Source organism: Lactuca serriola, chromosome 5 (genome assembly GCF_051521515.1).
Source record: "Lactuca serriola cultivar US96UC23 chromosome 5, Lser_US96UC23_V15, whole genome shotgun sequence".
Classification (NCBI taxonomy): Eukaryota; Viridiplantae; Streptophyta; class Magnoliopsida; order Asterales; family Asteraceae; genus Lactuca; species Lactuca serriola.
In genome coordinates this window covers 79,470,903-79,493,664 of record NC_136412.1, presented here as the reverse complement: position 1 = coordinate 79,493,664, position 22,762 = coordinate 79,470,903, and the positions used below count along the sequence as shown (strand labels likewise).

General features: G+C 38.3%; 1 protein-coding gene across 1 annotated transcript; it reads right to left on the bottom strand.

The window, feature by feature from the left end:
* Positions 1 to 17,180: 17,180 nt before the first annotated feature.
* Positions 17,181 to 19,924, bottom strand: LOC145049627 (uncharacterized). The gene is made up of 3 exons (XM_078998011.1): positions 19,238 to 19,924; positions 19,025 to 19,141; positions 17,181 to 17,201 (listed from the first exon to the last, which is right to left on the bottom strand). Exons 1-3 carry the CDS (start codon positions 19,922 to 19,924, stop codon positions 17,181 to 17,183), a joined length of 825 nt encoding a protein of 274 aa, XP_078854137.1.
* Positions 19,925 to 22,762: the final 2,838 nt, after the last annotated feature.

The window sequence follows — 22,762 nt, the reverse complement described above, 5'->3', positions numbered from 1 at the left end:
CTGATACATCATGGTGGCCCCCGGATGGATAGAGAAGCGAGACTTATGAGCCTACCCCAAAATCACCAGTCTAACCCCACCAGACACTGGAACCGATATGTCACAGTCTGCTAAAGCGGAAACACTGGGCGTGGCAGTACAAAGGGTCTTATAGCAAAAGTTTAAAGACAACACCAACCATAGTATTAAAAATCATTACAAATTTACAATGAGTTTGAACAACTTTTAAAAGAAATTACAATGTAAATTGAAACACAACACATGCCAATGCTCCTAAAAGTGAAGTGTCTCTACATGCCTCTTACTAGATGATTCCTGAAAAAAAACATGTAAAACAAGTGTCAACTATAGAAATAGTTGGCGAGTACTCACAGATAAACAAAATAATATTGGTTCCATGAATTGAAATAAAAGTTTTGATAAAAGTTTCCAATAATATAAGTATATTGTTAAAATGAGTAAATAAGTTTGTAAAAACAAAGTTCTTTGTCATCATGAGATATAAAGTATGTTGCCTAAATGAGATGCAATGTTGATATTCTCATGGAAGATAAAGTTCGTTACTCAAACGAGTAAAAAAGTTTCATTGCTAAAATGGGCAATCAACTTCGTTTCTACAAGGAGCAAACAATTTCATTACTAAAACATGTATATAAGTTTCCAATAATAAAAGTTTATTTCTATAATGAGAAACAAAGTTTGTTGCTATAATAAGCATAAAAGTTTCGTTGCTAAAAAAAGTATAAAAGTTTCATTGCTAAAATAAGTATACAAGTGTCGTTGCTAATATGAGAATACAAGTTTCGTATGTGCATAAAGATTTCGTTCATGAGTTCACAATCCAAGCCTAATGACCGAACAGTGCCCTATTGACTACTATGTGTATTGTAAACATAGAGAATAAAATGGTAAAATGCACTCAAGCGAATCGTACGAGTGAGGAGTTGTCTACCTCCTGATAGCGCTATCCATCATAACCATAGGCTCAACAGAGTTAATGAGTTGTGTCGAGAGATTCCACGGACTTAACCGGGATACAGTCCTCGTGAATTAAAGTAATATACACATACATACAAAGTATAACAACCAAGTTTCATACGAGTCAAAATAAATACAACGAACATAAATAGTTTAGGACATACTTTTCCACCCCAAAACATTTAAAAATCTAAAATAGGGGGATTTGTGAATACTCACAATGCATTGAGATGATGCAAATGATGCCTTGATCTAAGTTCCACTTGTATCACTAACAATAGATATGCCAATATTGTGTCAAAATTTAATATTGATAAGTTACAAACATTTTTCTAAAATGGTGAAATTTTATAACTCATGTGATTAAGACAATGTTGGATATTAATTTTCTAGATTTTTGTAATATTAATTAAGGGTATTTCAACACATTTAAATGTGTTTTAAGCTCTTAAAAAGCCAAAATATCATCAAATAGTTTGCAAAAATTCTCAAACTTTGCATTTTCATTCTAAACACAGTAGAGGTCTTCCATAAATTTTCCTTTGAATTTTTTATATGAGTAACTATTTTTCCAAAATCTTAAGCCGTCATAACAATATAAATTCGTGAAAAATAGCATCCAAATGATAAAAATTCTCAAAAATTTTATGATACTGCCATTAGACATACTTAAGCTGGGAAAAATACAGAAATGGATTTGTAAACTGTTTAACCTAATTTTATGATTTTTGTGCATTTATTCTAATAAAAATTGAAATAAATATAAAACAGATTCCAAAAATGCCCAAACGTTTTGTATTAATACTATTAAACATGTAAAAGCTGTGAAAAATATAAAAGATATTTTTCAGTTAGTTTTTCTATTTTTCTTTGTTTTATCCTCTTAAATAATCATTAATTGGAGAATAATTATTAAACTGTTAAAGTAAATTACCAACATTTTCCGTAAACTTCATTGAAAGTGTAAATAATCTAGGAAAAAATACAAAAGGCAGTTTTTATCTATTGGAATCCGATTTTGTGGATTTAAGGGTATTTAATCTTAGAAAATTGGTGAAAAATAGTATACAGAATAGAAAAATCGTCACAATGTTTATTTAGATTTCTAATATATTTTATGGTCTTTTGGTAAATTATCATGAATTTTGGATGAGTACAAATATATTTGCCATTATTAATCCATTATAAATACAAAAATCGGGGAAAAATAGGAATGCATTATGAAAAATTCTGAAAATACTTTTTTGATCACTCCATATTAGGTAGGATCTGTGAAAAATCATATATAGCCTTTTTATATTCCTTAAAATGGTTTTATGGTTTATTTGAATTAAACAAAGATAAAATTCAAAACTATAACAAACAGTAAAAAATAGCGATGAAACTCACTTAGATGTCATCATTCACTTTAGGGGTCATCCAAGAATTTACCTAGGATTTATAGACCTAAGAAAGTATTTTATATGAATTATTGTCCGATTTTCTTGCAATAATTATAATAATTCGAGAAAAATGAACTATTTTCTGAACATTTGTGGAACATCTCATTTTGTTCATGGAATTTTGGGAAAAATCAGATTTGATCAGAAAATAAGTTTTAGATATTTATTTGGGAATAAATCCTTTATGAACCTATTTGAATGCTTTTTAAAAGCAAGCTTTGATGATTAAGCCTCTAAGCTTGAAGATCATTACATGCATGTTGGTTTGAAGACCAATCACGTGTTTTAAATGTTCAAAAAACATTTTTGAAAGAAAACTTAGAGTGCATGTGGTGATTTTCCACCAAAACTTGTAGAAAAGTGCATTTTCATGATCTTGACTTAGGTTTAGGTCCTTGGATTTCACCATTTACAACATGCATGTTGTTTTTGGATGAAATCCTACAACCATCACTATAAAAACCGTAAGTGTGTGTGTATGTCTATGTTTACGTGTTCGTGATCTTTCATTAGAATGGAGTAGAAGATGGAGAAAATGCAAGAAAACATGTAAAACTTGAAGGAAGATGAAGGAAAATCGTGTTAAACGTTAATAAACACCACTAGATGATGAAGATTTGAGTATCTTGAGTGTTCTTGGACGTATTTTCTGGAGAAATTTCGTGGTTGTTAGGGGGAGGAAGAGAGAAAATATGTGTGAGAGTGTGAGAGAGAAATGAGAGACATGAGAGAAGAGTGTGAGAGTGAATAACTTCATTGAGTGTTTTTGGGAAGAGCTTTCTTGGGAGGTGGAGGCCGACTTTAAGAGGGATTAGAGAGGGTTTTATGAGGCTTTTAAAGCTTTACTTTGAATAAATATGACCTCTTAATCATTTTTATAAAAATCATCTTTAGTTTTTATAAAAATCATCTTTAGTTTTTATAAGGTTCAATTGTATTTTGTCATATAAATTAAGGGTAAATGTCAATGATTTAATTTTTATTTTCCTTGATTGCATTTTCCTAAATTTAGTTATATTAAATTATAACACCCATAAAATTTACGCCAAATTTAAACTTTTACTAATAACAAAGAGTCAAATAGTAATTGTTTTTACAAAACATTTCCAATTCATTTATCATCAGAGTGTCCCAAAATAGATCATGAGGATGAGGAGCGGTACGGTCACGCCTTCGCCTTCCCTCGCTCTCCTGAAGTACCTGAAACAATAAACTGAAAACTGTAAGCCCGAGGGCTTAGTGAGCTACCCACAAAATACCAATACCACACTGGCAGAAACCATAGCCGTAACGATCAATCAAACAACATACATATTGGGCCATCGGCCGAACTGGTCCGCCCTAATGGGCCTACAGTCTATCTAAATCTGTCCCGAGCCTTCGGCATGACTGGTCCACCGCATGGGCCTACAGTCTCCCCGGACCGCTCAGAGGGTGTGTTGGCCTTCAGCACAAAGTAGGACCGCCTAAGCAACTAATCATGTACGCATACTATCATATACTGGCATATAAACATAGCAAACATGTCTATCTCAATGACCATCAATCATAGAGTTTCACTCGTAACTAGTGTATCGACCTAACAGGTCACTAACATACCAATCCTTACGGATCATAAAAGCATAACATACTATCTATCCTGATTCCGATATAAAAGATCAGAATCATATGTAGCATACCATAACACCCGATCTAACCGATCTCTAGTATAGCAACCATCCTAAATAGGATAAATTCTAGCAAAGCAATAACATAACACCCATCCTAAACCAGGATGAAATATAGCATGGCTGTTAGAACAATGTTCTATCAGGATCGTATGATTCTAAGCAAAATATAAATAAGAACGTAATGAAGAACACAAGTATTGCACTGAATATGTCGAATGATTAATGCAAAGATACCTCAGAAGAGCTCAATAAAGAACTTCAATTTGTAGAGGTATTATAGGGTTACAAGAAACAATGTAATCAACTATTCTCTTATACGCATAGGTGATGCATATATTTATAATAAAACCCTAACAGCTTATCTAGATAAAAGGAAACTATTCTAGATAACTACGGATGGGCAAGCCCAATCCGATTACAAAACCAAAAGGCCCAAGACGCAACACTAAAATACTTAACAATCTCCCCCTTTGCGTCCTTGGAGCAGAAACTTCATCCCCTTTTCACTACAGAGGACTTTTTCACGGTTTCAAATATCCTCGGTATAATGGCCAGAATATGATGTATAAACGTTATATACCACCGAAGCATATCTATGAAGTTATTTTTATCCGCTGTTGAGTTCTCCTTGCATCGATGAATGATATTGATTATATGCTCTAGACAGTCTGTTGAAAACAGATGCTTGTCAACCAATGCAAACAGAAACTTGAATCTCTCACCCTTCGTGCACATGACAGTCAAATTTGTTGAATCAATCTGCCCTAACTTCATCTGATTCACATCACCGGGCTTAGACGTCGGCTTGACAGACGCTTTCTTGTTCGTCACCTTTGCTATCTCCTGATCCATAGTGGCAAGCTCATGGACATAGGAGGCCAACATTCTTTTTAGATGTTTTAGAATCGGCTCATACTCCCTTTGATTTGAGAGCAAAATGTTCTATAGCAGAATCCAATCATGTGGATTAAGGTTGGGAAGATCTGCCAGAGAAATAAAGTATTACGTATTTGCTGTACCATGGTTGATCTTGAAGTTTACATTCACAAACCTCCCAGCAGGTGACGGTTTCAGTACCTTGACTTTTGTAATTTTCTGCGCACTCCAAGTCAAGTACTGTGGTTGACCATTCTTCAAATAAAAATCTACTAACTCTCTGTCAACCTTCGGATTCGGATGAGAAACCTCAACAGTGACATCGAAACAATGAAAGGTAAATGCTTTTCTTATGATTGGCATGTCGAACTGCGAGTCCTTTGAATTATCACAATCAAACGAAGCAATCGGTTCCAACCAGTACATAGCAGGAAACTTAATCGCTTGATTGATGAGTGTATCTCTGTCCCATTCTGGAAACAGAGTCTTCTTGCATTGCAATACATCCTCCTTTTCCTTATTCTTTTCCTCTTGTGCCACCTTCATCGTTTCATCAAGCTCTTTGTCCCTCTTCTTTCTTTTAAGGGCTTCAGTGATAGTCTCTTCAGTATCACTATCACTATCAACTTGAACTTGCTTTCCAGAAACCGAAGCTAAATTATCCTTCAGTTCTGTTTTGTCTTTCAGATCTGCACTCTCTTCTCCCCCTTGTTTCGGAAGAAAGACCTTCTCCAAGACACCCTTCATCTCACTGAGAATTGTAATTGCAGGAAGGAGTTTGGACTAAAGATGCTTCCGGATGGTTAAGGTCAATAAGGGATCATGAGCTTCAAGAAGAGTAGTCAAGATATTCTTCACATCACCAGCACAACTTTGATAAACTGCCCTTCGAGTCTTTAACAGAGAGATCTCTTTTTCTGCTTGGTCCAGTTGAACTTTTTGGAGATCAATTGTGGCTTGGTGTTTTATCAGGTCCTCCTTCAACGTACTTTCTACAGAAAGAGAAGCAAAACGAGAATCCAGATATTGGAGAAAAGATGTGGATTCTGTTTTGAGATCAGTACGAAGGGCTTCAAATTTTGTGGTTTCATCCTAAAGAGTTTTAGAGAAGGAGTCCACCGAAACTTGATATTTGGCCGCATTTGTGTCAGTATGAGCTTTCAGAGAATCAAGGAAAAGCTGAGTTGTGTGAACAACCTCAGTAACCTCCTTTGTGGCCTTGGAACAAGAAGTGGTTGACTTATCAACTGCTGCTATGGATTTCTCAATAGCATCGGTGTATTGCTGAATGGCAGTCTCCAAGAAGGCTTTTAAAACTGTTGGATAAGGTGTCTAAGTCCATAACTATTTCGGGTGTGTACTTGACCCGACCCGGCATGGTCCATTTGGGTTGCATGACACCATGCAATTGGATAGACTAAATGAGAGAAATAACATTCGGAGATTATTAATATATTATAAGTTCTAATATATTAATAATAATATTTGATTAGTTTGATCAATAATTAATTTAGAATTAATTAAGTGGTCAAAAGAGAACTAATTAAATATATGGGTTGATTATGTAAATCATCCATATCTTGTATAGTGGGCTAAGAGGCTCCATGGATTATCAAGTTGGGTTCTACCCATAGGATGCTCCATGGATGCTCCATGGGAGTTACAAACCCATGGGTCATGGAAATGAAGAGTCATGACACATTAGGGTTTACATGGTGTAACCCTAGATGTGTCAACACTATATAAAGATCCCATTCTCCACCAAAATCGGCTAGACATAAGAAACTAGAGGGCTTGGCCGATTTTAAGAAGTGTGTATTATCTCAAAGGTCTTTCCAAGAGCATTTGGTGTTGTGTGAAGCATTTGAGGCATCACACTTGGGGTGCTAGGCTCACAAGGTTTCAAGGAACACAAGCAACAACAAGGTAAGTTATTCTATCTTTCATTCTAGTTAAAATTGTTCCCCATGTATGCTAGATAGGAATATAACCTTGGAATTCAACTTTGCATGATAATTAGACAAACATAGATCCAAGGTTATTAGGGTTGCATGTACACTTAGGAAGTGTTAGAATGCTCAAAACCCTTCAGTGGTATCAGAGCCTAGGCTTGTTTGTTTGTTATTTGTGCTTAAAAGTTGAAGAGAGTCGAAAATCTTGCTGTCTGACTGATGGACTCGGCGAGTCCATGGGGAGGACTCGTCGAGTTCACTTGTATCTTCAACCTACTCGGCGAGTAGGTTTATGCACTCGGCGAGTAGGGTCGACAGAGTGTAGAATTTCGACTTCAGTTGCTGGAAATGGATTAGAAACATTACCCTAAATTGTTTTGGTACTTGAAAACTTGTTTTAGATGGTGTAATGTATTTGCTAACTCATTTACAACAACTAGTTATCAAAATTACAAAGTTTAAGGTGATTTTGATTCTTGAAGGTGTTCATGTTCATATTCATATTCTTGTTCTTATGATGTTTAGATGATCATAGGAATTATTTGTAACCTATGTGGTAGTTTAATTCTTGATCATAATGTGTTTTAATGGAGTCCATAACTTGTCCTCAAGTTATGGAAAACCAAAAGTCTCTTGGATTAAAAACCATTAAAATAACACAAGAGTTAGAAAAGTGAAGAGTCTTCATTTTATTACTCTATTAAACTCATAAGTTACAAGAAATGAAAAGTTTTGAAAGTTTACAAAACTTGCCCTCAAGTTTTGGAACAAGTAAAGTTAAGTTAAAACTTTAGTTCCAACCCTTAGAATTTTAAAAGTTAAAATTCAACCCTTATACTTATATTATTATAATTTAATAATTATATATATATATGTATAAGAACAAAGTCGTCTTACCGCTAGTACGCCTCATTCACGAAGCCGGTCTATAAGGTGGGTATAAGGTTGTTGCCTATAAAATGGTGACTTAATGGGTGTCCACTCTCACCCACCGCTTGCTTGACCGGTGCAGGGTCGTTAGCCGAACGGGTAAGACAAGGACTTACAAATTCTCATTCTAAGTATGATGAATATTATAAAGTAACTAAATGTTTTATTAAATTCCCAATCTTAGTTACTTTAGGAAAAATGTGAATAAGGTGCTAATCCATGAAATTACACTTTACACTTTGATTAAGTCGTTGGTGGAGCGTGTGTGGTTAACCGGCACACTAACTTGGACTTAACAAGGTAGGTAAAGGGTGACTTAGGGTTTATTATAGTATCGATGGAGCGTGTGTGGTTTACCGGCACATCGATTGAGTGATAAACTTTAAGGGTACCAAGTGATTTGCATGGTTACTTCACACCTCGTTTTATGATCCTCGGTATCCCAGTCACAAAACTTGGAGGGCACACTCGAGATTGAAACATGCCTTTGAAAAAGTTCATTGAATCTCAAAGAATCTAGGGATTTCTAAGAACCATTCAAAAACCTAATACTAAAATATTGCGGTTTTCGTGGTGGAAATTGGTGAATCGTCATTCACCTACCTTTCAAATATGATATAGCTTAGATTACGGCATACCTCTTCTAAGTTATATTATATTGTGATTGGATCCTAGCCTTAATATTACATTTGGGTGTTTTGTTAAGGACTCTCTTATATCTAAACTAATCTTGTTCTCTTCTCTTCAGATGTCTTTCAACAATGCTTCTGGCTCTAATCCTAATGGCTCCTTTACCCTTACGAACTTGTGTGGGAAAGTCACCTTTGATGGATCCAACTTCAATGAGTGGATCAGAAACATCAGAATGATTACCCGCTACGAGGACAAAGAATATGTCCTTGACAAGGAGCTTAAGGAGATTGATGAGACCACTGCAACTCCTCAGGAGATCGCTGACTTTCGGGCACATGAAAGGGATGCTACGAAAGTGGCTTGCATCATGATGGCCACGATGACAGCGGAACTCCAAAAGTCTTATGAGGATTTCTACCCTTATGAAATGCACCAAGATTTGATGGAAAGATACCATCAAAGTGCAAGACAAGAGAGGTATGAAATCATCTGCTCCATGATAACAACCATGATGAAGGACGGGGAATCCGTCACGAGCCATATGCAGAAGATGCAAAGGTATGTGGATCGTTTGCTGAAGCTTAATGTGAACTTCCCAGAGGATCTTGCAATAGATATCATTTTGCACTCCTTACCATCGTGCTATGATGAATTCCGCATGACATATCACATGAATAAGGAAGAGGTCACACTAAGCAAACTTCAGGGACTTCTCAAGACCGCAGAAACAGGTCTTAAGGGGAAGTCGGTTGCTATCACTCCTACTCCAAACTCAACTCCGGTTTTGGCAATCGGGAAAAGTTGAGGGAGGAAGAGAAAGAGCTCTTCGAAGGGTACCAAGGCTCGGACCCTTGATGGCTCTTCTTCAAGTGGAACCAAGAAAGGTTTCATTACTCCTTCTTCTGACCCAAAAGAGGCTGAATGCTTCTATTGCCATGAAAAGGCTCATTGGAAGCGGAACTGCCCAAAGTACCAGCAGGATGTGAAGGATGGGAAAGTTAAACCCAACCACGCAGGTACTTACACTATCATTTCTAATAGCTCACCCCATTCTAAGTCTTGGGTCCTTGATACCGGTTGTGGTATTCATATTTGTTGTGACTTGCAGGGACTAAGAAGAAGTGAGAATGTGGAGCAAGGAAGAATAAACTTGATCATGGGGAATAGGAAAGCTTCACCTGTCACCAAGATTGGAGTTTATACTTTATCGGTAAGTAGTGGGTTTAGTTTAGATTTGAATAAGTGTTGTTATTCGCCAGGAATGGCAAGAAATATTATTTCCTTTCATGCTTTGTACAAACAAGGGTTTACCTTTTCATTTAATAATGAAGTTGGTTCTATAGATGTTTTCTATAATAATGTCTTTTATTTTAAAGCATTACCTTGTGATGGTGTGTATGAAGCTGTATCTGTTGTAGATAACTTGGGAAGTAATGTTTTGTGTATTGATTCTACTAATGATAATAACTTGGATAAAGCATCATTATGGCATTGTCGTCTTGGACATATAAGCAAGAAACGCATAGGCCAACTCCAAAAGGATGGAGTCTTGGAGTCGTTTGACCTAAAGTCAGATGATAGTTGCGAATCATGCTTACTTGGAAAAATGACAAAGTCACCCTTCACAGGCTCGTGTGAAACGGGTGAAGGTTTGTTGGACCTTTTACACACAGATGTGTGTGGACCATTCAAACATGCCACAAGGGATGCTAATCGTTATTATTTGACTTTTACTGATGATTACAGTAGATATGGATATGTCTACTTAATCAAGCATAAGTCAGAGACTTTTGAGAGGTTTAAGGAATTTAAACAGGAAGTCGAGAATCAATTGGGCAGGAACATTAAGATGCTTCGATCTGATCGAGGAGGTGAGTATCTTAGTTCAGAGTTCCTCGACTATCTTAGGGAATGTGGGATAGTCTCACAATTGACACCTCCCAGGACACCACAGTTGAATGGTGTGGCTGAGAGGCGTAATCGAACCTTGTTAGATATGGTTCGTTCCATGATGAGTCGAGCTACGCTACCAATCTCATTCTGGGGGTATGCCTTAGAGACTGCCGCCCATATTCTTAATCTAGTCCCTATAAAGAAAGTTGCCAAAAATCCTCACGAGATGTGGACTGGCAAAGTACCTAAGCTAGACCACATCAAGATTTGGGGTTGTGAGGCTTTCGTGAGACGCAAGACTCATGATAAGCTCGAACCTCGAAGCGAGAGGTGTATTTTCATCGGCTACCCACAGCAATCCTTTGGTTACCTCTTCTACAGACCTAGTGACAATGTGGTCTTTGTAGCAAGAAGAGGAGTCTTTTGAGAAAGAGAATTTATAAGCCAAGGAGATAGTGGGAGGCAAATTGATCTTGAAGAAATTCAAGAGTCAAGCGGTGAAGGAACTTCGAACACTAGCCCTCAACTTGAGGAGGAAACTCCTGTTGAGCCAATTGACAAACTTGTACCTTTGAGGCGTTCCACGAGAGTTAGGAGTGCACCTGAGCATTACTATGGATTCCATATTACTGCAGAAGGTGAGACATTTATTAGTGATGGGACACCAGTAAGTCAAGATGACCCTAACAGCTACGAGGAAGCCATGGCAGGCCCCGAGTCTGCTAAATGGAAAGAGGCTATGGATAGCGAGATACAATCCATGTATGACAATCACGTTTGGAACTTGGTTGAAAATGTACCAGGTCGTAAGACAGTAGGGTGCAAATGGGTCTTCAAGAAGAAGACCGACATGGATGGTAAAGTACACACTTATAAGGCTAGACTGGTTGCAAAGGGCTTCTCTCAAATTCTTGGAGTGGACTATGATGAGACCTTTTCTCCGGTAGCCAAGATTAAGTCTATTCGGGTTCTGTTAGCCATAGCTGCATTTCATGACTATGAAATATGGCAGATGGATGTCAAAACCACTTTCCTTAATGGAAAGTTGGCTGAAGATGTTTACATGAGTCAGCCAGAAGGTTTTGTCAGCAGCAAGTACCCTAATAGAGTGTGTAAGCTTGAGAAATCCATCTATGGATTAAAGCAAGCACCTCGCAGATGGAATCTTTGCTTTGATGAGAAGGTCAAGGAATTTGGCTTTACTAGGAGTGAAGATGAATCCTGTGTGTATGTCAAGGCTAGTGGGAGTATAGTTAGCTTTTTGGTATTGTATGTGGATGACATACTACTCATAGGAAACGACATCCAACCCTGCAGGAAGTAAAGTCCTGGCTTGGGAAGTGTTTCGCTATGAAGGACCTTGGTGAAGCTGCCTATATTTTAGGGATAAGGATCTTGAGAGATCGGAGTAAAAGACTAATTGGACTTAGTCAGAGTACCTACTTGGATAAGATACTGAAGAGATTCAGCATGCAGGATTCCAAGAAAGGAGAGTTACCCATCCAGAGTAACACCAGATTGAGTAAGACACAAAGCCCTAGCACTGAGGCTGAGATAGCAGAAATGAGTCGAACACCTTATGCTTCGGCTGTAGGATCGATCATGTATGCTATGACGTGTACTCGACCCGATGTAGCCTTTGCCTTGAGTATGGTTAGCAGGTATCAGGCGAACCCTGGCAAGGCACACTGGACTGCAGTAAAGAATATTCTCAACTACCTACGGAGGACTAGGGACTGGGTCCTTACCCTCGGTGGGAGTGATGACTTGAGAGTTGTAGGGTATAGTGATGCTAGCTTCCAGATTGATAGGGATAATTTCCGCTCTCAGTCGGGATGGGTCTTTACCCTAAACGGAGGAGCAATTTCTTGGAAGAGTTCCAAGCAGGAGACAGTGGTTGATTCCACTTGTGAATCAGAGTATATAGCAGCAAGCGAGGCAGCAAAGGAGGCGATATGGCTGAAGAAGTTCATTGGAGACCTTGGAGTTGTACCAGCTATTAAAGAGCCAATGGAAATTTTCTGTGATAGTGAAAGTGCTGTTGCCTTAGCCAAGGAACCAAGGGATCACGGGAGATCCAGACACATCGACAGAAAATACCATTTTATCAGACATCGAATTGAAGAGGGACTCCTCGTGGCGAAGAGGGTATCATCGGATGAGAACCCAGCAGATCCCCTCACGAAGGGACTGAGTAGGGTTAAGCATCTCCAGCATGCTCGGAGCATAGGGCTGAAGGATGATATAAGTTTTAGTAGTTAGATAACCCGGAAATTTGTAACGTGTAATTGACATTTGATGATGAATAAAAGGTGTTTTATTTATAAGTAAAGTGTTGCTATCTCTTGTCGATCTTTTACTATATTTCTTTTGCATGTTTTGACTTCCAGAATAATTTTGGTTGGTATATCATATTATTCAAACCTCCACAGTCGGTCATATGTCGGAAGTAGGTATGAATCAAGACTGTCATGATTGGTTGCAGAGGTCTAAGGTGTTGGACATGGCTACAACAATCATGAGTGCTCATAAGTCCTGAGCATTGGACTCAACCCACGCTCACTGGAATCACTTCATGGAATTTTATCTCGAGTGATCGTGAGACGGTAATATCGTATAAGTCTTCAAACCTAGAGATATGATTTGTTACTTACAAGTTGGTTATGCATTGATTGTACGAAAACGCATTGGTAACTCGATGTTATAAATCGTGCTCTTGTGTGTAATTCAATGAGTGGTAGAACAAACATATGAGTCGAAGTTTATCTGTTCCTTCTTGGATTAGAAGCTGATATCTGGGCCCCTCGATGATTTTGTTTTGACCCATGTACCGGGCCCGGTCAGAACTAAGTTGATGTGTTCAATTAAGTTCTATGTCAAACAAATCGGAAATCGGGAAACAAATGCTGGACAATAAGCAAGACAATGTTCCATGTATTTGTCCGGCTGATATCTAGAACAGAGGATTATATGATCACTTATCTTAAATGGCGTACCATCATCTTCTCAATTCCGAGAAACCTTGAAAAGAGCTACGATTGCCGATCGGTTCCTGAAGTCATACTTGCAGTAATAGTTATTAGACTTATCCAAGTGGGAGACTGTTGGATAAGGTGTCTAAGTCCATAACTATTTCGGGTGTGTACTTGACCCGACCCGACATGGTGCATTTGGGTTGCATGGCACCATGCAATTGGATAGACTAAATGAGAGAAATAACATTTGGAGATTATTAATATATTATAAGTTCTAATATATTAATAATAATATTTGATTAGTTTGATCAATAATTAATTTAGAATTAATTAAGTGGTCAAAAGAGAACTAATTAAATATATGGGTTGATTATGTAAATCATCCATATCTTGTATAGTGGGCTAAGAGGCTCCATGGATTATCAAGTTGGGTTCTACCCATAGGATGCTCCATGGATGCTCAATGGGAGTTACAAACCCATGGGTCATGGAAATGAAGAGTCATGACACATTAGGGTTTACATGGTGTAACCCTAGATGTGTCAACACTATATAAAGATCCCATTCTCCACCAAAATCGGCTAGACATAAGAAACTAGAGGGCTTGGCCGATTTTAAGAAGTGTGTATTATCTCAAAGGTCTTTCCAAGAGCATTTGGTGTTGTGTGAAGCATTTGAGGCATCACACTTGGGGTGCTAGGCTCACAAGGTTTCAAGGAACACAAGCAACAACAAGGTAAGTTATTCTATCTTTCATTCTAGTTAAAATTGTTCCCCATGTATGCTAGATAGGAATATAACCTTGGAATTCAACTTTGCATGATAATTAGACAAACATAGATCCAAGGTTATTAGGGTTGCATGTACACTTAGGAAGTGTTAGAATGCTCAAAACCCTTCAAAAACAACACTGCCATAAGCTTTGCTATCAGCAAGCAGTCGATCCAACTTTTCATTGATGTCCTGTATATGTTGACTGGTGACAGGAGCATCAGGATCATTATCTGTTGGAATTCTATAAGGACTGTAATACATCGAGTCATAATCCTCATCATCTCCACCAAGAGTAGCACCAGAGGTAGAGGATGGGGTTGGGGATGGCGGTATGTTGATAACAGGAGTATCAATCACAGTAGTAGCCCCTGTATCAGATACATTGACTTCCACTGGGATTTTGGGAATGGTGGTAGTGATGGATTCGGTTGTGAGAGGAGTTGAGAGAGGTATAGTTGAGACAGAAACAGAGGTAATGATGGTTGAAGGGGGTAGTGAAGTTGGTTCGGTAAGAATGGGCGGTATATCGGTGGGAGCAGAAAGTGGAGCTTTCTGTTTTGGTGATGTAGGTGGAGTGGGATTTTTAGTAGTTTTGGGAGAGGCTGGTGGAGTTGGGATTTTGGTACTTTTAGGAGATGTAGGTGGGGTTGGAGATCTTCGAGGTGTTTGCTCTCTGGTTAAAACCTGAGGATTCTCGGCTTCTGTGTCTTGATCTTCAACCGTATCAGATCTAGGAGAAAAGTTCCCCTTGGGTCTATTAGCCATCTTCTTTATCTTCTTCGGTTTTGATTGAGAAGAATCCCCTTCACCAGACTTTCGCTTTGAAGATTTTGGCTTACCCTCCTTAGTTTCTTCTTTCTCTTTCTTTATAACCCATTTGCCTCTGTTAGCAGGCTGATCCAAGGCATCCAGTGCGGCTTGTTGTTCTTTAGACAGAACCCTTGGACCAAGAGGAGAGCGTTTACGGTATTTGGCCATCACATTGCTTTATGCCGAAACACACCTGTACATGGATTTCGGAATCAATCCATAGTGATGAAACTTACTTGGATCGGATATGATGATCTTCTTTGTATGGAATGAGGCAATTGAGGCAAGAAGAACATCCTTCATGATAGGTATCTCCAAAGAATCCATGGCCTTCTTTGTAATCAGGGTCCAGAAACGACCACAAGAGATCTCTGAATGACGGGTCGTTGTGTTTAAACTCTGCACTATTTGGGACCAGATTATAGTGCCATAATCTAGGTTGATCCCGTTGTATAAACCATAAAGAATGGTAAGAAAGCCTTTGCTTGTTGTGTCTAAACCACCACATCTTTCCGCCAAACCCTTGACTAGCAATGTCATCAACCCATTCCATTGCGATGGTAAACACGATTTCTTGATCTTTGCAATCGTTGTAAGCACATCTGTGTATCCCATCTCATACATCATCATGAATAGTTGTGTTGTCGTGACGAAATCAGGCGAGATGATCGAAGAATCAACTGCAAGCCCCAGAATTGAACAAAACTTCGCCTTAGAGATCGAGGATTTCTTGTCATGAATGGTGAAGTAGATGCGATCTTTATTCTTGTCATAAGTCGCCGATGAGTAGACTTGAGATAGCAGCGACATTGGAACCGCTTCAACCTGGGTTAGGGCCAACAACAGGGGGGAATACTTTAGACATTCCACAACATGCATCATATATGAGTCATATAGGAATGGAGTCATTTCGATAATCATGTTTTGGTTGGGTTTGATTGCAAGCAAGGAGGATGTTGCAGTTTGATCATGTGCAGAAGATGAAGTCGCCATTGATAAACGAAGAAGAAGATGAACAGTGTGAACGTGGAGGAGTGAGATAATTCGTGATTGGTAAATGACAAATGAAACGATCTCCCCTATTTATACCGTTGCCTGGAGAGAGAAAAACGTGATGATGAGGTTGCTAAAGCGTCGCCTTAAAAAGTGCGATTTGAAAGTTTGGTAATCCCAGGAAAACGTCAGCACGCGTGGGTTTTGAAATGGAGCAAATGTACGCGCCAAAATCTTATCTTCATACCGTTTGAAATTCCATATATCCCCTTGTTTGGTCGCAGCCGATAACCAAAACTTATACCAAACAGCAACAAGAATGTTGGAAAATATTAATTTTCGTGCATAAGAGTGTGAAAGATAAAGAAATAAAGCAAATGTGTATTGGACGTGAGTGATGTCTTTTTAGAAGACAGAAAGCAGAGGATTCCGGGCAAGAATCACTTCCTTCAAAGTCAAGAGAGACTTGAAGTGCTTGTGTGGTTTCTCGAAAAATACGATCAAATGTTTGTTAATAAACATTGAAAGGCTTCTTTTGATCATAGGTATTGGGTGGCTGTCCTCCGACCGAACATCGAGTTTTAACATAAAACTGAGTGTTGGTAGAGGTACCTGTGAGACCGATGTGATCTATTGAACATGTAGGTGGGATTTATTATTATGTTAATGACTTATAGGAAGCAGAAATCTCAAAAAAAAATTAATTGGACCTCTTTGGGAAGAAATGTCTTGTCTGTAGACAATTTCATAAAAGATCACGCAAAATAAAAAGAGATTTCCTTAGGTAACCAGTAAATGCTTGAGTATATCACTCATCGTCAATTCGTTTTTGGTGTCGGATTTTGGGTTTCACTTAGAACGTGGTAATCGTATCCAAGATCATAAACACAGATGTTGTGTAACCATAAACCTCAGTGGTAATGACCGAGAGTCTCAAGGGTTACGTTAGTGAACCGAAGGTACATGGAGAATATGAGAAGGTGGTTTAGGAACCGAATGTACCTTCTGCTAGATAAGCGTGACAGAGCAGAGAAACTCTTATCTCATATGAGAAGAGTAAGGTAGCTCTAGACCGAGTGAGGTAAAATAGCCTGATTTGGAAGAAACGATGGGTATCGATCGAATCATTAAGGCTTACTCAAGATCATAGAGACTTAAGACAACATACAACAGCATGCTTCTAGGGACACTTAACTAGGTTGTGTGAAAGTTGAAACATACCTGCTTTAGAGCTATCGACGATTATACTTGTGTTTACCTATTAATGACAGACACCTAACAAAACAAACAAGCAATTGAAACAAATAAAAAAGATAAAATATTTTTGAATTTTTGAAATTTTTTTGAAAAGGAATAAAAACAGAAAGATAAAATATTTTTGGATTTTTGAAATTTTTCTGAAAAGAAATAAAAACAGAAAGATAAAATATTTTTGGATTTTTGAAATTTTTCTGAAAAGGAATAAAAACAGAAAGATAAAATATTTTTGGATTTTTTAAATTTTTCTGAAAAGGAATAAAAACAGAAAGACTTACAAAATATACAACCGAAACCATATCTTATTAATGAGAGAAGAAAAATTGATCGATCACGCAATTTTCTTCTGTTCCGGAGAATTATGGAGCCGAAATAGACAGAGCGGTCTGTCCATGTCGGTTCCCAAAAAAATCTAGAGCAGAGATAGACCGAGCAGTCTGTCTATTTTGGTTGTCTTAATTTTAAAGAGAGATTTGAGGATTTGGTACCGACTCTCCTTCCATCATACCCAAACCTTGTAATACTTTATTGAAGGTTGTTTCTGGTAAGGCTTTAGTAAAGATGTCTGCCAGTTGATCAGCAGAACGAACAAAATGTACTTCTACGTTCCCGTCTTCTACATGATCCTTGATGAAATGATACATGAGTGCAATGTGCTTGGTTTTCGAATGTTGCACTAGATTATAACAAATCCGGATTGCACTTTCAGAGTCACAATAGAGAGGGATCTTTTTCATACTCAGCCCATAATCTCTTAACTGACTTTGAATCCAAACAACCTGAGAGGTACATGATGCGGCAGCAATGTATTCTGCTTCTGCTGTGGATAAAGAAACACAGGTTTGTTTCTTTGATTGCCAACTGACAAGTTTTCCGTCAAGGAATTGACATCCTCCGGTAGTGCTTTTCCTGTCCAGTCCACATCCTCCAAGATCAGCATCTGAAAAGGCTTGTATGAAGAATCCAGATCTTGCAGGATACCAGAGACCGAGAGATGAAGTCTTCTTCAGATATCGAAAAATATTCTTCACAACAAGCATGTGAGGTTCTCTTGGATTAGCTTCAAACCTGGCACAATAACAAACAGAAAACATCATATCTGGTCTACTAGCTGTTAGATACATAAGGGATCCTATCATTTGTCGATAAAGAGTTATGTCCACAGCCGGTTTCTCCAGGGATGAAGTTAGCTTGGTGCCGAATGCCATAGGAACCTTTACTTTTGAATCTCCCTTCATTCCAAATTTAGTCAGCAGATTTTTGGTGTATGCTTCCTGGTATATAAAGATACCTTCTGGTCCCTATCTAATATTCAAACCGAGGAAAAAGTTAATTGGACCCATTGTGCTCATTTCAAATTTAGTCTCCATCAACGTTCTGAATTCAGCGGTTAAGCTAGGATTCGTGGAACCGAAGATGATATCATCGATATAAATCTGAACAATCATCAAATGTTCGCCTTCCTTCTTTCGAAAGAAGGTTGGGTCAACCGAACCTTGTTTAAACTTTGACATTTTTAGAAAGCGAGTAAGCGTTTCATACCAGGCTCTTGGTGCTTGCTTTAGCCCATAGACAGCTTTATCTAGCACATAGCAATGATCCGGGTACTTTTCATTCACAAAACCAGGTGGTTACTCAACATAGACAGTTTCTTCTAATTCTCCATTCAAGAATGCACATTTGACATCCATTTGGAAAACTTCGAAGTTCTTGTGACCGGCATATGCTAGAAAAATTCGAATAGACTCTAACCTTGCCACAGGAGCAAAAGTTTCTTCATAATCAATCCCTTCTTCTTGACAATAGCCTTTTACAACCAACCGAGCCTTGTTACGAATGACATTCCCTTCTTTGTCCAGCTTATTCCTAAACACCCATTTCAAGCCGACAACAGAGGCATCTTTCGGTGTAGGAATCAATCTCCAAACTCTGTTTCGTTCGAATTCATTGAGCTCATCCTGCATTGCTTGAACCCAATCATAATGATCAAGTGCAGCATTTACGGTTTTCGGCTCTATTTTGGAGATAAACGAATTAAACATACAAAATTCCACTTTAGAGAATAATGTTGTTTGTTTCGCCTTCAGCTGAGATCTAGTAAGAACACTTTCGGAGGATTCACCAATAATTTGCTCTTTGGGATGGTCTTTTGTCCATTTTGTTAGCGGAGGATAGAGTGGATCATATTCTGGATTTAGTTCTGCTTCAACTTCAACTTCAATGTCTGACTGATCCCTTTCACCTTCGTCAGTAGAACTGTCACTTGTTTTCTCCTTCTCCCCCTCGACTGGCGAAGTGAAGTCTTTGTTTTCAGCAGAATCGGCAGTGGGTATCTCCCCCTCGATTGGAGTATCACCTGTTGATTTTGGTTCAGTTGTTTGAGTATTAGTTGAACTAGTAGATATTGGGGCGGAATTGGGATTCTCCCCCTCAACAGGAACTTCAGATGGTTTGAAAGTGGTAGAGTTCTCCCCCTGCAACGTTGAATCGGTGTGTAAGGTATTGGGTGATGGTTTAGGAGTAGTTGTTTCGTTTTCCATTGATTTGGCAGCTTCGTCTATGACTTTCTTCATATTATCTACTCTGTTGTCTATTGTTGTTGCCTCCGAATGTATTGCCTTTTCTGGTTCATCAAATAACCGAATGTATTCATCAAACAGGTTGGATATCGGAACCGAGACCTGTCCAAATTCCAGAAAGATGTCTCCTGAAGCGTCTTCTATTCTTTGAACTTTCTTCATGTAATTGTCATCAATGGTGACATAATAAGTTTCTTCTATTCTTTTAGAACGCTTTTTCAACACCCGGTATGCTTTTGATGACAGAGAGTAACCTAGAAAGATCCCTTCATCGGCTTTAACATCAAACTTATTTCGGTTTTCTTTAGAATTAAAGATAAAGCATCTGGAACCGAAAATGTGGAAAAACTTGACGTTTGGTTTTCGATTGTTTAAGATCTCATAAGGAGTTATCGAGAATCTCTTGTTGAGCAGGGACGATTCTGAGTATAACAGGCAGCAGCAATGGCATCAGCCCAAAAGTATAGAGGTAGAGAGGCATAACTGAGCATGGTTCTTGCTGCTTCACATAATGATCGGTTTCGTCTTTCAACAATCCCGTTTTGCTGTGGTGTATAAGGGGCCGAAAAGTTGTGTTTTATCCCCTTATCAGCCAGAAAGTCTTCGAAATCCTTGTTTTTGAATTCCAACCCATTGTCACTTCTGATGTTTCTCACTGTCTTCTTTAATTGAACTTCCACTTGCTTGATGAACATCTTCAGCTTGGGAGTTGCATCTGATTTCTGTTTAAGAAAGAAAACCCACGTGAAACGTGAAAAATCATCTATAATAACCATAATATACTTACTTCCACCGATACTCTCTATAGCAGAAGGTCCACACAAGTCGATATGTAACAACTCAAGTGCTTCCACTATCTTAGTATTAATGCGTGTAGGGTGGCTTTTTCTGCTCTGCTTACCCATCTCACATGCTGCACACAAATGCTCTTTTTCAAACTTGAGAAGAGGAAGACCTCGAACGTGATCACCAATCACTAATTTGTTGATATCTTTGAAGTTCAGGTGAGATAGACGTCGATGCCAAAGCCAACAGTGTTTGCCTTTGATAGCAGACAGATAGCTGGTGTTCCCCGAATAGGATTAAGATTCAGAGGATACATTTCTCCTTTTCGTGCAGATTTCAGCAGAACTTTCTTGGTTTGTTTTTCTATTATCTCAGATCCTTCATCATCAAATGATACCTTCAAGCCTGTGCCCACAACTAATTGTGATACACTGATGAGGTTGTGCTGCAATCCCTCTACATAAGCCACCTTTCTGATGGAGAAGTCTCCATTAGTTATCATCCCATATCCTTTGATTGTTCCATAGGAATTGTTTCCAAACTTCACCGATCCACCATCCTTTAGAGACCGAAATTCCCTTAATTCCTCCTTTCTCCCTGTCATGTGACGTGAGCAGCCACTGTCTATATACCATTCGTCGTCAAACTGCTCGTCACTGATTACCTGCAAATTTAAGCAGATTTAGGAACCCAAAGTTTCTTGGGACCTGGTGAGTTTTTCACAGAGAAGGGAATAACAATAGAAGCATCAACTAAATAAGTTCGTTTAACAAGAGTCGTTTGATCCTTTCTTTTGATGGTAAACACCTTGATTTTTGTTTTATCTTCTTTAAATCATAATGTATCTTTTGGTGTTTCTTTAGATGGTTTAGTGTTTTTCGTTGGATTCCTAGGTTTAGGGGAGGATCTTTTATTTTCATTCTCAGAGTCTGATAATAGCTTTCCTTTTCCTTTGATGTCCTTTAAGGAATTTGTTTCATCTTGGGATCTGGAGGATCCATGTCTAGAATTGGGACCGAAACTGGTTTTAGGAACGAATCTGGATCGAGAGCTGAATTTGGGTTTAGGACCAAACTTGGGTCGAGGACCGAAACTGGGTTGATGACCGAAACTGGGTTGAGAACCGAACTTGGGTTGAGAACCGAACTTGGGTTGAGAACCGAGACTTGACTTTCGGTTTTTGGATTTGGAATAATAGGAATTTAGGCTGAAGTTTTCCTTTGACTTTTCCTTTCCTTTATCCATGGATTCTTTCCTAGAAGGCTCATAGTTAGGATTTTGAGAATTCCAATGCCTTTTCCGTTCATTCAGATTCGAGGCATATCTTTGATTTCTGAGTCTTTTCTGTTCAGCTAGCTCCTTCTGTGATTTGTGAACATTGAAGCTGGCCTGTGGTTTCTCCTTCTGAGTTGTGGTTGTCTTATCCTCCATTTTGATTTCGGTACTTTCCTTAGTTTGAACTGCTGGTGCTTCCTGTCTCTTGAGTGGACCTTTCGGTTCTTTCCTCTCGATTGGAACATCAGGTTCAACTAACGGTTCTTCAGGAACATCTTTAGTTCCGCTTGTGCTGGGAATATCGAAACTGGAAGGTTTATTGATGGGTTCTGGTATGTATCGTCCTTTGACTCTCCATGTGGTTTTCTCAGACAATCCCACGGTTTCATCTGCATTATCAATGGGAGCAGACCAGAAATAGTCTTCACATCCCTCATCGTTATCCTCGTCAACTATTATCTTTAACTCTGTTGTTTGTCTTTCAGTGACTCCGGTCACAACATAAACTTGATTTGGCACGGTTTGTACCTTTTGATAGACCAAGGCTTTTTCTTTGAGTTTCAGTTTCTGTTCCTTTGACAGACGAGCAAACTCAACCGAATTTTCTGAAATAAGAGGTTTTCCGCTCTGGGTTTCATTTTTCACAAACTTAGAACAATCAACAACGTCCTCTACTGAGATTTCACTCATTTCACTCTCCGCATCAAATTCAGATGAATTATCTAAATTTATTTTATTATCTTTAACAATTTTGGCATTTGACTCATCGAATGTTCGTATAGTTTCGGTTTTAATCTTTAACCTGTCATTTTCATCTAAGATATCTTTTAACATACTTTTATGTTCCTTAGAATCGATGAAAGTTTCTATCTTATCTAAACCTAGCCTATACGACATGGATGTTTCTTCAGAGGATACTTCTGATTCACACTCTGCTAT

Excerpts from the sequence above, each read along its gene's own strand:
- LOC145049627 (XM_078998011.1), bottom strand. The coding sequence starts at position 19,924 with ATGAAGAAAGTTCAAAGAATAGAAGACGCTTCAGGAGACATCTTTCTG. Across the intron at positions 19,142-19,237 it reads AAACAACATTATTCTCTAAA|GATGAGCTCAATGAATTCGA; the intron begins GTGGAATTTTGT and ends CAAGCAATGCAG. Across the intron at positions 17,202-19,024 it reads AGCTGGACAAAGAAGGGAAT|GTGTCTGTCATTAATAGGTA; the intron begins GTCATTCGTAAC and ends TTGTTTTGTTAG.